Below are 13,604 nucleotides of genomic sequence, written 5' to 3' on the forward strand. Positions count from 1 at the left end.
GCCGTGTTATTCTTTTCTATACAAACGAAAATAATTGTCTACCTCTTACATAAATATCAATTAAATAAATATTGTATGTTTGGTTTGCATACAAATTAAATAAATATCAATTAAATTGGATTCATCAAGTTTTCGTTACTCAGAAAGTTGACGGTAGTTGAATTTCATTAGATAAATTCTAGTCTAGTTCTAATTCTAATAAAATTATATTGTTAACCATACACAACCTTAGGGGTAATAAATGACAATCTACAAATACTTGAAGGTCATTATTAAAAACTCGGCCTTTTGACTTTTCACTTTTTACCTCTCGTGTAATCGGACCACACTTTGGTTCGTCGTCGTCCTTCACTATATATATATAATATAATCTTCCGTTCTCTGTTTCAGTTACTGAACGACAAATAAAAATCATTTCAATGGCGGTGGAGGTTACATAGCGTTGTATCATATCGTAACTCCATCGCATTACTTACAATTTCATCATAATCTCTGATCTATATAATTTCATTGAATTCATTATCATCTATTAAGGTAATTGAATTCTCTTCCGTTCAAATTCCGATAATTATGCGTAATTACGTGTTTACGCTTCAGTTTATGCTAAAACCTAGAAATCGATGTAAATCTAAACTGTTCTCATCGCGTAACTGTACGATCGTTACAATTTTGAATTTAGGCGGGAGTTTACACGTTCAGTTCATCCTGATTTTATATGATACGATTCGTAGGGAATTAGACCTAGAAATTTATAAATTTCATGTTCAACTGATACGAAGTTTAGCTTGTTGCTTCATCATTTCAGTCTGCTTCTCTGATAGGTATATCTTCATTGAACTACCATTTACAGAGGTTATTGAGTTCTAATTTTATCAAATTCTGTCAGTTATCGAGTTTTAGGCTTTAATTAGTGCTAAAACCTAGAAATTAGGCTTTATTTCAATTAGGTTGTGTATCGTAAGTTTGCATTGATTGATAGTTTTTCATCAGAGTTAATGATTTACAAATTGATGAACAACATTATAATGAAATTATATCTTGTAGATGTTAGTTTTGAGCGATCAGAGCTTAATACATAAATAAATGAATTTGTTATGGTTATCAGTTAAAGTGTTCTAAGGCTATGTGGTTGTATTAATTGCCATGAGAACATTTGCTAGGACTCACAGTATGTCATGTGAGAAATAAGCTGAATTTCATAGGAACGATATGACCGGAAAATGTGACCAGTAATATAGTATGGCCTTATATTTTTTCCTTTTATATGAAGGATTTGTGTTTGTTGTCAAGAATTTGACACATATTTTTGTGATTGCTGTAAAATAGCTACAGATGGATAGTTACTACGGTATTAGCAACTCAAAAGTTCCTAAACGCAATAGTCTGTCACCTATACACAACTTTGGATCGCAGAATCCTTACTATCATCACGCAGGTCATGTGGTGGATCCGTATGCGCCTGATGGCCATATTACTGTTTTAAAGAATTTGAATTCCCCGTTCCTTAGAAATTTGCAGTCTGGTAGGTCACTTTCGGCATCACCTTCATTAGGTGCAGAGCATTCACCTTCAACTGAACACGCGTATCATTACAACGTGTATCACGGAAGTGAGAATTTTGGAAAAAAGGAGCCGCCACGTCAGTCGAGGTCACCTTCTCCTTTCTATAATTCTCCAGTGAATGTGGTGGAAGATGTGCTGGTGATGGATGGTGTTCTTGTGAAGAACAAACCAGTGAGTAAGAGTCGATCTTCTTCATTCTCTTTGACAGATTCTGGTAGCTCATCATCATCCTCTGGTGGTAAGAATTATAAGATGGACCTTCGTGAATCTTACTTGGAGAACTCTGATATCAGCTGCTATGGATCCAAATACCAGGTATTTTAAATTTAGCAATGTGATATACTGTTTGATGGCTATAATTAGGGAGTAAAACAGATCATATGTGTTCCAGTAGGACCATGATCCTCTAGTTTAACAAGTACAGCTTGAAAATGCAGGGTGTAATGGCATAAATCTCTGAACTTACGATTATATAGTCTACTGAAGCTTTTGATTCATCGTTGTGATGTAGCCAAAATACTAGAAATCTGAACTGTCTTTGTCATTCATAATTCTCTAGTTTGTCGCTTGTATGTTTTCAAATCTGAATGAATTTGATAAACAATTTAGTCTTAAATGTATTATCATGTGAACCACACAAATTATTGTGCTGATCTTTCATGTGAACCACACAAATTATTGTGTTGATCTTACTAAACAAGGTGTATAAAGGATGTTCAATTTATGATTTCTTGGCTGTCTTTTTGAGTATGTTGTGATGGCTGTACATTTCTGTTAGTTTTACGCAACATCAAAAATGAACATTTCATGTAGGTAAACTGTTACTCTTTTGAAAACTATCTTGGTCAAAATTGTTCAAATAAGATTCTGTCTCAGATCCTTTTTCTCTTAGTAACCATGCCTAAATTCGAATATTAGAACAACCATTTAAACATCTTCATATACAGCACCAAGATTAGGTGATTAAAATCATTGAACTTTAACTGAAAGTCTCAAACTTCATTGACTTTTATGTTTTCCTGAGCTTTCTGCGACTTCCTTTGAATTAAATATTAATCATTGCTATGTTATAGGCAATTTAAATAGACTGTAACATCATCATTTCATTTGCTACAGTTTGCACATGGAAATAAGGAGTTGCATCCATCACCTCCCCTACCAATCTCTTACAAGAACATGCTTGAGGTAAAATTAAACGATTCTCGGATCCTTATTTGTAATTGAAATCTACCAGGCAATAATTATAATACTGCACACTTAATATTCTAACTGTTTGGGGCAAATGTGTGCAGACTCCTTGCAAACAGTATAGCATCACAGGAACTTGTTCATTTGGATCCAAGTGCCGCTTTCTTCACCCCACAGAAACATCTCCAACAGAGGCCACTTCAAGTATTAGACAAGATGAGTCAACTAGCCGCAGACTGAACCTTAAAAGCGCTAAATGGTCGCCAATGGATGATGGCATCATGATTCACACTGCCTCTGGTAGAACTCCATCAAATGACGACTTTGATGCTTACATGAACAATGTGGTTTATGGTCCTAGAAGAAGCAAGAGGCTTCCAGTGTTCAAAGAGATTTGCCCAGAGTAGCCGCTCAATCTTAATACTCCTTGCAATCAGAAGGCACACATCTACTACAACAGTAAAAATATCCAATACTCTTCTATTCTTTTGTGAATGATTTAGAAAAAAAAAAAAAAAAAAAAATACTGCGTTCAGACATTATTGCAGAACTGCATGTGCACGAGTAAAACTCTGGATGCTAATTGGATGATACATCCTTTTACTAGAACTTGGTTGTTAAAATGAGTTTAAATGTATAGCATAATATTTTGTGGAAGTTTTACCTTTAGCTAGTTTGCATGATTATCATTCACATATACAAAGATCAGATATGGGTACTGAATTAGCATTTTTAGATGAGATGAATGGTTTTGCCCCATGAAATCATATAATGATATTGAAATTACAATGATTGGCCATTACCCAAAAAAAAATTACAATGATTGGCTTAGCCATACCATATCATGGGCCTAGTCTAACCTATCAACATAATACAAGTAAATGTACAACATTAATATATAGTACAAGGGCTTAGCTTGTACCCTGACCCTTGATTTTATTAGTTTTTTCTCATATGAACTGCAACTCAGAAGAACCTTGACGAGTCGTGGACATTTGCAACTAATTAAGCAGTGATGCATATGATTAAACAGACCTTAGTCAGAGCCTTCAGAAAATTGGATGTGCCAAGAGTTTATCTTCAGAAAATTACATTTGCAACTAATTAGTTTTAACAAGCAGCTAGGGGGAAAGAACCCAAACAATTACAATGGCTTTTTTAGCCACATGTTCCAGTTTACATCATATTTTCCTCTATTTTTAATCCAAGAAAATGCAAAATTACAAATAGAATCAAAAAGTGAATGTTTCTTCATTTCTTCACGGGGGAAAATCACGCTGTTTCTATACCTCCATAAATGCCACGCTAAAGCTGCAAAAATCACGACCACTTTAATCTTCAATTCCTCTTTTTCTCGCCAATCATCAACCCTGTTTTGAATTACAAACTGATCTTGTATTGAATTGAAAATATTTGATACAATTGAATTGGTTTTTTTACATGCTGCTATGAGTGTTTTTAAACACCTAAACTACAACAGCTATTTCTACTTTAAGTAGGCTCCATAACACTTTTTGGAACCACTTTAGTATAAAAGGAAAAGATGCTGTTTTGTGGTTAGATTTGTATCCGTTGGTCCAGCTGTAGATGTTCCTTGTGAATTACTAATTTGGGAGATGATGAAGTTTGCAGCTTCTGATCCTAAAGTCAAATTACCTAAAAAAGGTAATTTGACCTTGTTGACTTTTGATGCTACATTCTAACACTCCCCCTCAAGTTGAATAGTGGGATTTCCAATATTCAACTTGCCAAGTACTTCACTGAAGAGTCTCCCATTGACAGATTTGGTGAGGATGTCAGCTAGCTAATCTTCTGTTCTGATTGATGGAAGAGAAATGATTTCGTCATCTAATTTTTGTCTGATAAAATGTCGATCAATTTCAACAGGCTTAGTTCGATCATGTTGAACAGGGTTCTCTGAAATAGCGATTGCTGCTTCATTGTCACACAGGATTTGAATAGCTTCTTGTGGTGGGAAACCAATCTCTGTCAGTAGCTTTTTGATCCATAAGGCCTCCACTACCCCTTTTGCTATTCCTCTGAATTCGGATTCTGCACTTGAAAGACTAACAACCTTTTGTTTCTTACTTCTCCATGCAACCAAGTTACCCCCGACAATTGTGAAGAATCCGGATGTAGATTTTCTGTCCCCTTTTTCTCCACCCCAACTTGCATCTGTATATATTTTAGTCTTCAGGTGCCCATGCCTCTTAAAAACAACTCCATGGTCTGCTGTTTTCTTCAAATATCTGAGAATTCTCATTACAGCCTCCATGTGATGGACCTGTGGTTGGTGCATGAATTGACTCACAACTCCAACTGCATGTGCTATATCAGGTCGAGTGTGAGCAAGATAGATTAATTTTCCCACTATTCTTTGGTATTGCCCTTTATCAGCCAGATCACCTTCTTCTTCCATATATAGTTTCTGATTTGGAATCATTGGTGTATCGGCTGGTTTGCAATCAATCATACCTGTTTCTGCAAGAAAATCGAGAACATACTTCTTTTGACAGATAAATATTCCCTGTTGGGATCGTAAAACCTCAATTCCCAAAAAGTATTTAAGTCTGCCCAAGTCTTTCATTTCGAATTCTTTAAATAAGTTCAATTTTAAGTTTGAAATTTCTTCTTTGTCATTTCCTGTTATTATCATGTCATCAACGTAAATGATTAAACATGTAATCAGATTTCCTTTTCGTTTAAAAAAGAGAGTATGATCCGAGTTACTTTGTTTAAAATCGTATTTTTTCATAAATAACGTAAATCTCCCAAACCAAGCCCGTGGGGATTGTTTTAGCCCATATAAAGATTTTTTAAGACGACAAGCTTCCCCATTTTTGAAGTTTCCGGAGAATCCTGGAGGAGCTTCCATATAGACTTCTTCTTTTAATTCACCATGTAGAAAGGCATTCTTTACATCAAATTGGTAAAGTGGCCATTCTTTATTTGCAGCAACTGAGAAAAGAACCCTGATGGTATCAATCTTCGCAACTGGAGAGAAAGTCTCGGAGTAATCTATTCCATATGTTTGAGTATAACCCTTGGCAACTAACCGAGCTTTGTATCTTTCAATGGTACCATCTGGTTTGTATTTTATTGTAAACACCCATCGATTCCCTACTGGTTTTTTTCCTTGAGGAATGACACATTTTTCCCATGTATCACTTTTCTTGAGTGCTTCCATTTCTTCTTCCATCGCCTTCCTCCATTTTTCAGATTTTAACGCTTGTTCAACCGTGTTTGGGATTTTTTCAGAGTATAGGACAGAGTTGAATTTTTGTGCTTCACTTGATAGGTTTCCTAGTACTATATTGGCAATAGGATACCTTGATCTTTGATTTTCTGTTTCCGGAGAGTAACGTTTAGGTGGGACACCTCTATTTATTCGTTGTGGTAAAACATATCTTTCGGTGGTTTCAGCGGAAGTGGATTCATTATTGAGTGGTGTGTCATTAGTCTGAATATCTTCCTCATCATTTGAGGGAATTCCATTAGGTTCAATGTTTGGTGATTCGGGACTTGGATTGGGTGATTCGGGACTCGGATTGGATGATTCGGGAGTAGAGTTAGGTGATTCGGGATTAGGATTAGGTGATTTAGGTGATTCGGGACTAGGATTAGGTGATTCAGTTTGGATATTGTGGGGCTTAGGTGTCCATGTTACCCAACTTAGAGTGTCATTACTCTCTTTCTCCCCCTCATTCGTAGGTTGGGTGTTATAAAAATATTCAGTTTCGATAAAGTCACAGTTCATTGTAGTGAAGACGTGATGCTTCCTTGGACTATAACATCGATATCCTTTTTGGTTTACTCCATAACCAACCATAACACATTTTTCAGCACAGGGGTCAAGCTTAGTGCGTTCAGTCTTTGGAATGTGAACAAAAACCGAGCACCCAAAAATACGTGGTTCGATGCTTAGAGAGGTTGGTAGGGTGTGAAATTGAGATAGGGTATCTCTAGGGGTTTTTGTGCCCAAAACTTTTGTAGGTAATCGGTTAATAAGATAGGTAGCGGAAGCAAGAGCTTCAGGCCAAAAACTTTTTGGAACTTTAGATTCAATTAATAAGGCTCTTGTCATTTCTAAAAGTAACCGATTTTTCCGTTCGGCTACTCCATTTTGTTCGGGAGTATGGGCACAAGATGTTTGGTGAATAATACCATTACTTTCGCAAAAAAGTTTCATGGAAGTATTGACAAACTCACCTCCATTATCAGATCGTAAAATTTGTATGTTTTTATTAAACTGGGTTTGTATCATTTTATAAAATTGAGAAAATTTTTCAAACACTTTAGATTTATGAGTCAAAAAATAAATCCATGTCATTCTTGTATGGTCATCAATAAATATCACAAAATACCGAAGGTTTTTTCCCCCATTAACTGGAGCTGGACCCCACACATCAGAATGAATAAGAGCAAAAGGCATATCTTTCCTAGTATTACTAGGTTTAAAAGTACTGCGGTGGCTCTTAGCCAAAATACAAGTTTCACAGTTCAAAACAATATTTGATGGAAATAAACTAGGAAATAAAGCATGTAAATATCCGGCTGACGGGTGCCCCAATCTCCTATGCCATAACCAGGCTTCTCTCGTAGGTGTTCCGTGAGCTAGTGACACGGTACCTTGTTGAGAAACCTCGTCCACATAGTACAATCCTCCCTGTTCAGTGCCACGTCCAATCAACAGTCCTGTCCGGATATCCTGCAAGATGCAGAACGTCGGATACATGAGGACTTTACAGTTTAATTCTTTTGTAATATGACTTACCGATAACAGCTTATGAGACAAAGCTGGAATATATAGACAATTAGGTAATTTAATAGTTGGTGAAATCTCAATAGTACCCCCACTTTTAACTTGAATAATTTCCCCGTTAGCCGTTTGAATTTTATTTTTCCTAGGTTTTGTTTTAAAACTAATATCTTTTTCGTCAAAAGTCATCGTGTAGGTTGCTCCACAATCTAGAATCCAAGATTTAGACTTCAAACTGTTTGAAATGATATTTGTTTCGGAAAGGTCGGTTGGTATTTTAGTTAAAAACGAGTACTTAGTTTGACATGAAATAGGGTTATTAAATTTTGTTACATCTTTTGGCCTATTTAATAAACTGCCTGACCCACTAACATTTTTAACCGATTTTGGGCTGCCTAGCCCAATACACATTTGATCAGATTTATGTGTTGGGCCTTTTTTAACCTTGATCCACCCATCCCTTGTGGGCTTATTATATTTTTTTTTCGGCTCAATTTTAACATCCTTAAGTGGGTAACCCGTATATCCATTCAATTTATTCGGTGTTAGATGAAAGGGATATCCTTTCCCTTTTTTCCAGTAATCTCCACCCACTTTTTTATTTTCCCAAAAAATCTCTTTTGATTTTGGATATCCTTTTCCTTTTACCCGGTTCCCTCTTACCACCACCCACCTTTTTATTATCCCAAAAAATCTCTTTTGATTCTCTCACAGTTTCATGATCTCTATGTGTTTTCATCAGTTTATCAACTCTATGATTTATTATGCTTTCTATGTTTGAAAACAGAGAGATACACGGTTTTAGTGTTGTACCTGTGGTGGTTGCTATACCACCGAAGCCTTGATCCGTGGTGGTAGCAGTAGCTTGATCGGCGGTGATGGTGGTGGTTGGCTTGTCCACGGCTGCCGCCGCCTTTCCAGGTTTAATCCACCACTCCGGATACCCTTTGATCTCAAAACATTGTTCTATGGTGTGTCTCATCTTTCCACACCTTGAGCATTTAAGTTTTGATTTATCTATTCTTTGCAAGTTACTGTTCCGATTGGCATGGGTTAGATGATGAGGGTGTCTTTTGCCGTCATTTGCAACTAAACCAGTTGCAATATCTTGACCGGTTGAAGGACCACCCGATGATAAGCCCAAGATTTGCCTGTGGGCGGCCTCTTTTCGCACAGCAGCATATGCCTCCTCCGCCGTCGGTAACGGCGTTAAACGGAGGAGTTCTCTTTTGATGGCATCATGCTTTTTGTCAAGTGCATTTAAAAATTGAAAAAGCTTGTGTTCAGCACGAATTTTGTTGTACCTTGTGATGTCGGCTGCACATTCCATGGGATTTGGATCTTTGATTTCGAGGTCTCCCCAGATTCCTTGCAACCGTATCCAAAGTTCTTCGAGATTCATGTTGCCTTGCTTGATTTTGGTAGCTTTAACATATAAATCATATATTTGTAGCTTGTCACCACCGCTACTATATGTTGTAATAAGAGCATCCCACAATAGTTTTGCTGTTGAGAAGGATGTTAGGTTGCTAGCAAGATTTGGATCAATGTTTTGAATCAACCATGAAAAAACGATTAGATCTTCCTGTTCCCACTGTTCATAAGTTTCATGGTTGTTTTCAGGTGGGTTATGTGTCAAATGAGCAAGGAGAGCCTTGGATTTGCCTCCAATGGCTACCTTCATCATTCTTGACCATAGAGAATAGTTGGAACTGTTTAAATTCAGGCTAATTTTCAGGGTGTCTGAGATTTTGGGTTGTTGGAAACTCATATTGTTTCTCAACAAGCTAGCAAGTTGACTTGTAAGATCATTGATTTGGCTTGTGTGGGTGGATTGGACAGATGGTGGGCTGCCGCCTTCATTAGGCATGGAAGTCAATTAAATTTTGGTAGATGATTGAGCTTTTAAGAGTGTATGCTATGATCCCAGATCAGCAACACTGCTCTGATACCATGTTTTGAATTACAAACTGATCTTGTATTGAATTGAAAATATTTGATACAATTGAATTGGTTTTTTTACATGCTGCTATGAGTGTTTTTAAACACCTAAACTACAACAGCTATTTCTACTTTAAGTAGGCTCCATAACACTTTTTAGAACCACTTTAGTATAAAAGGAAAAGATGCTGTTTTGTGGTTAGATTTGTATCCGTTGGTCCAGCTGTAGATGTTCCTTGTGAATTACTAATTTGGGAGATGATGAAGTTTGCAGCTTCTGATCCTAAAGTCAAATTACCTAAAAAAGGTAATTTGACCTTGTTGACTTTTGATGCTACATTCTAACAAACCCATGAAAGTACCTCGGCCCAATCCGCAAAATTTGGAATGTGTAACCCGATCTAAATTCTCACTTTTCTCCAAATTTCCGCCGCAATACTTGCCGAAGTTTTAAGTTTTAATCTGATTGTCTATGGTCACTTGTTTCCTTTCCCTGCGCATGTAGGTAATCTACCAGACATGGTAGTATCAAGTTATTCAGTTTTTGTTCTTGATATTTGTGAATCTGATGCTATTAACTAAAGAGTGAAACTTGAGAGTATTGCCTTGCCTACTTTTTAAGACACTGTGAATTTGTTATTCAGGTTCTTGGTAGATCTTGAAAAATAAGAAAAACACAGTAGAACTGATTAGTCAAATGAAAGTATAGCTCCACATAAACATGATTATAAAAATTAGGACTTGCGTAAACGGAGCAAAATAACACAACAAAATGTATTCACACTTGCTGCTATACCCAAGTTTACATGTGCACAAACGTATACCATGGAGATAAAAGGTACGTACATTGTGAGAAAATTAGGTAAGGCTACTTAATTAATGTTTGATCTCCTTTAAATAGTTCAGTTAAATCAAGATTGATGTCTCTAATCCAGAATAAAGGGCTAGTTTTTTGTTTAAATTTGTAGGTGGTGATAACTTTCGTGTGGTTTCCACGGTTCTTAGATCAGTATAATACTAGTACCAACTTTAGTGTGGAGTGCACACGCCTTTAGATTAATTTAAATCTAAACTCATGAAGATTAATGTCCCACTAAATAAAGGGTTAGTGTTTTGTTGGATTTTGGAGGTGGTGATAACTTTCGTGTGGATTCCACGGTTCTTAGATTAGTATAATACCAATTCCAACTTTAGTGTGGAGTGCACACACCTTTAGATTAGTTAAATTAAACTCATGTATTTAATTAATAGAACATATAATTAATCTCTTGTGATTTGATGAGTGCTGTCATATGCAAACTCCACCTTCTTCAATATGAGTTGCAAATAATAACAGAATGGCAGCTAATTAACTACTTTCCGGACTTACATTTACTCTGCTAAAATTGAAGGAGTAATTGCAACAAATATATGGTTATGTTGCTTTCCGCTTAAAATAGAACGACTAAAAGAGTAAACGAATGAAGTTTGTATTTTTTGACTTAGATGTGCTCGGTCAAATTGAGTATCATATATGAAATTATGAACTGATCACATGCTTGCAACTCGATCTGTCCTGCAGTAAACATGAACAGGATACAGTAACCGATTTGCTTTCACAAACTCAATATCTAAAAGATGTCAAATGATTTAGTACCAATTAAGAATATGCTGCATAATCAAGGATGCAATTAATTATGATTAGTTTTTTTTACTAAGTGCAAGTCCCACTATCAAAGGCCTGTGCCTTGCATACTATTATATTCAATATTGTTTAATTTTTTATAGTGAACCTAAGAGTTGTTGTAAGGTTTTCCCTGTTCGGGTTACCCGGGAAGGGCGAGTAATCCGACCCCATACTCTAGTGTACGCAGCCCATCAGGAATACTCCCTGGCTGTTTCCAACCCTTCCCTGGCCACCCCAAGAATTGAACCTGAGACCTCTTGCAAGGATCTCAGGCCCCAACCACTTGGGCTACCTTGGGATGGTTATAGTGAACCTAAGAGTTTATGTTTAATGGCTGCTATCTAAACTTTTATTGGCCCTTCCTCTCTATAAATAATCTCCAGGGAGAACTCTTTTCTCCACAAGCAATTAAGTTTCAATTAGTCCTTAATTAAATCCCTTTATCATTTTCATATCCCTGATCAGTAACCTTCATGGCTGCTAACCAAAACGACATTTCTGTTCCCATTCCCGAATACCAATCTGATCCAACACAATGTGAATCATCTGAAGAGGACTTTGATTACTCGCAAAGGGGTCAATGGCTTCGTGCAGCTCTGTTAGGAGCCAACGATGGCTTAGTTTCTGTAGCATCTCTAATGATGGGAGTTGGGGCTGTGAAACGTGATGCAAAAACTATGGTACTATCTGGTTTTGCAGGTCTAGTTGCGGGTGCATGTAGTATGGCAATAGGAGAATTTGTTTCTGTGTACTCTCAGCTAGACGTAGAATTGGCTCAAATGAAACGAGAAAACATAACAGTCGAAAATCATGAAGAAAAAGAGAAACTACAGCTGCCAAATCCTATGCAAGCAGCTGTTGCATCAGCTTTAGCATTTACAGTAGGTGCAATTGTTCCTTTATTTGCTGCTTGTTTCATAGGGGACCATAATGTTAGGTTGGGAGTTGTTGTAGCGGCGGTTAGTTTGGCGTTAGTGATTTTTGGATGGGTTGGAGCGATTCTTGGAGGTACTCCGATTATGAAGTCGTGTTTTAGGGTTGTGTTTGGAGGGTTGATCGCAATGGCTATCACATTTGGACTAACCAAACTTATTGGCTCTAGTGGTTTCTAATTTGTGAATAAAAAAGGATGTGATATGGTCCTTTTATTGAACTGGTTTCATATATATGTAATAAAAATAATATGTACGTCGTCTTCTTTTTCATGCAACATAGATATTGGTAGCATATGCAGTTATGTATGTACTATAAGTATTGTCTTTGTATAACATGTAATGACATGATATGATGTTGGCGTTGTAAGTTTGTTTTGTGTTGGCGTTTAGCCGTTGTTCGTTAGTTTTTGGCCTTTCTTAGCAGCTCGCTAGGGGGACAGTCTAATAAAATTTTAGCAGGAAAAAAAAAATGATATGATATGATCTATTAGGCCTCTGTAAGCATATGTTTGATTAGGCCTTAAATTATACAGTTGATCTATGAGTGTACGCATAATTATACCGGTAGTTTTTATGTTTTTGAAACTACTCGGATGATCATTCCTCACTTTCTATTAACTGCACGGCTCTGGTCCTTCAGTCTAATGCATGCTATAATTGTTTGTTAAGTCTTAGCATCTCCATATCACATGGGAGCACAAATTTGTTACACAAATATGGAGTAATAATAATTAAATAATTAATAATTATGTTATAATTAATGGTAATTGTTGGACGGTGGATTAAATCCACATGTTTTGTTGGCTCAAATTACATTCAACAAAGGCATGCATGGAAGTCTAAAGTAGCCTACAACATTGGTTGAAATATGCATTCACCACATGGTAATTGTACAAAGGAGACCATGCAAAGTCTAGTGTTCATACAATCTTCACCAACCATTTTTTTTCCTATAAAAGGAAATGAGATTTGCCTCATTTGATCATTCCATCACAAAATCTCATATCAAAAACACATACTTGAAAGAGTTCAATAATAACTCTTGTGAGGAGTAGTGTAGAAAATAGAGAGGGTATAGAATTGTTAAATAAAATTCTATACGAGTGAGTTACGAGAGAAGTGTTATAATCTAGTGAGTGGTCCAAATACTTTGTTAGTATTTTTGGAGCCTAGATTAGAGTGATACATTGTAACCTCGGGTTTGCCATATTTGCTAGTAAAATCCATCTCTGCTTCCGCCCGTGGACTAGGCCTCACGCCGAACCACGTAAATACTTGTGTCTTTATTTATTGCTTAATTGTTCTATTAATTTCTCGGGTCTTGAAAGTGCGCTAAATCACAACAAACTGGTATCAGAGCTATAGCTGTGATTTAATATACAAGATGACGATAATAAGGTCCGACGTAGAGAAGTTTAATGGCCAGAACGATTTTGGTCTTTGGCGAATGAAGATGCGGGCTCTTTTGAGCCAACAAGGTTATTTGTTAGCTTTGAAAGGGAGAGAATTTCTACCCGAAAAGTTGACAGATGAAGAGAATGATGAACTTCTG

The 13,604-nt window shown here is 36.5% G+C and overlaps 1 protein-coding gene across 1 annotated transcript; it reads left to right on the plus strand.

The window, feature by feature from the left end:
* Positions 1-11,590: 11,590 nt before the first annotated feature.
* LOC139853541 (vacuolar iron transporter homolog 1-like) lies at positions 11,591-12,229 on the plus strand. The gene has a single exon (XM_071842929.1). The coding sequence runs from the start codon at positions 11,591-11,593 to the stop codon at positions 12,227-12,229; it is 639 nt and encodes a 212-aa protein (XP_071699030.1).
* Positions 12,230-13,604: the final 1,375 nt, after the last annotated feature.

This window comes from Rutidosis leptorrhynchoides, chromosome 6 (assembly GCF_046630445.1).
Source record: "Rutidosis leptorrhynchoides isolate AG116_Rl617_1_P2 chromosome 6, CSIRO_AGI_Rlap_v1, whole genome shotgun sequence".
In the NCBI taxonomy this organism is placed as follows: Eukaryota; Viridiplantae; Streptophyta; class Magnoliopsida; order Asterales; family Asteraceae; genus Rutidosis; species Rutidosis leptorrhynchoides.

Excerpts from the sequence above, each read along its gene's own strand:
- LOC139853541 (XM_071842929.1), top strand. The coding sequence starts at position 11,591 with ATGGCTGCTAACCAAAACGACATTTCTGTTCCCATTCCCGAATACCAA.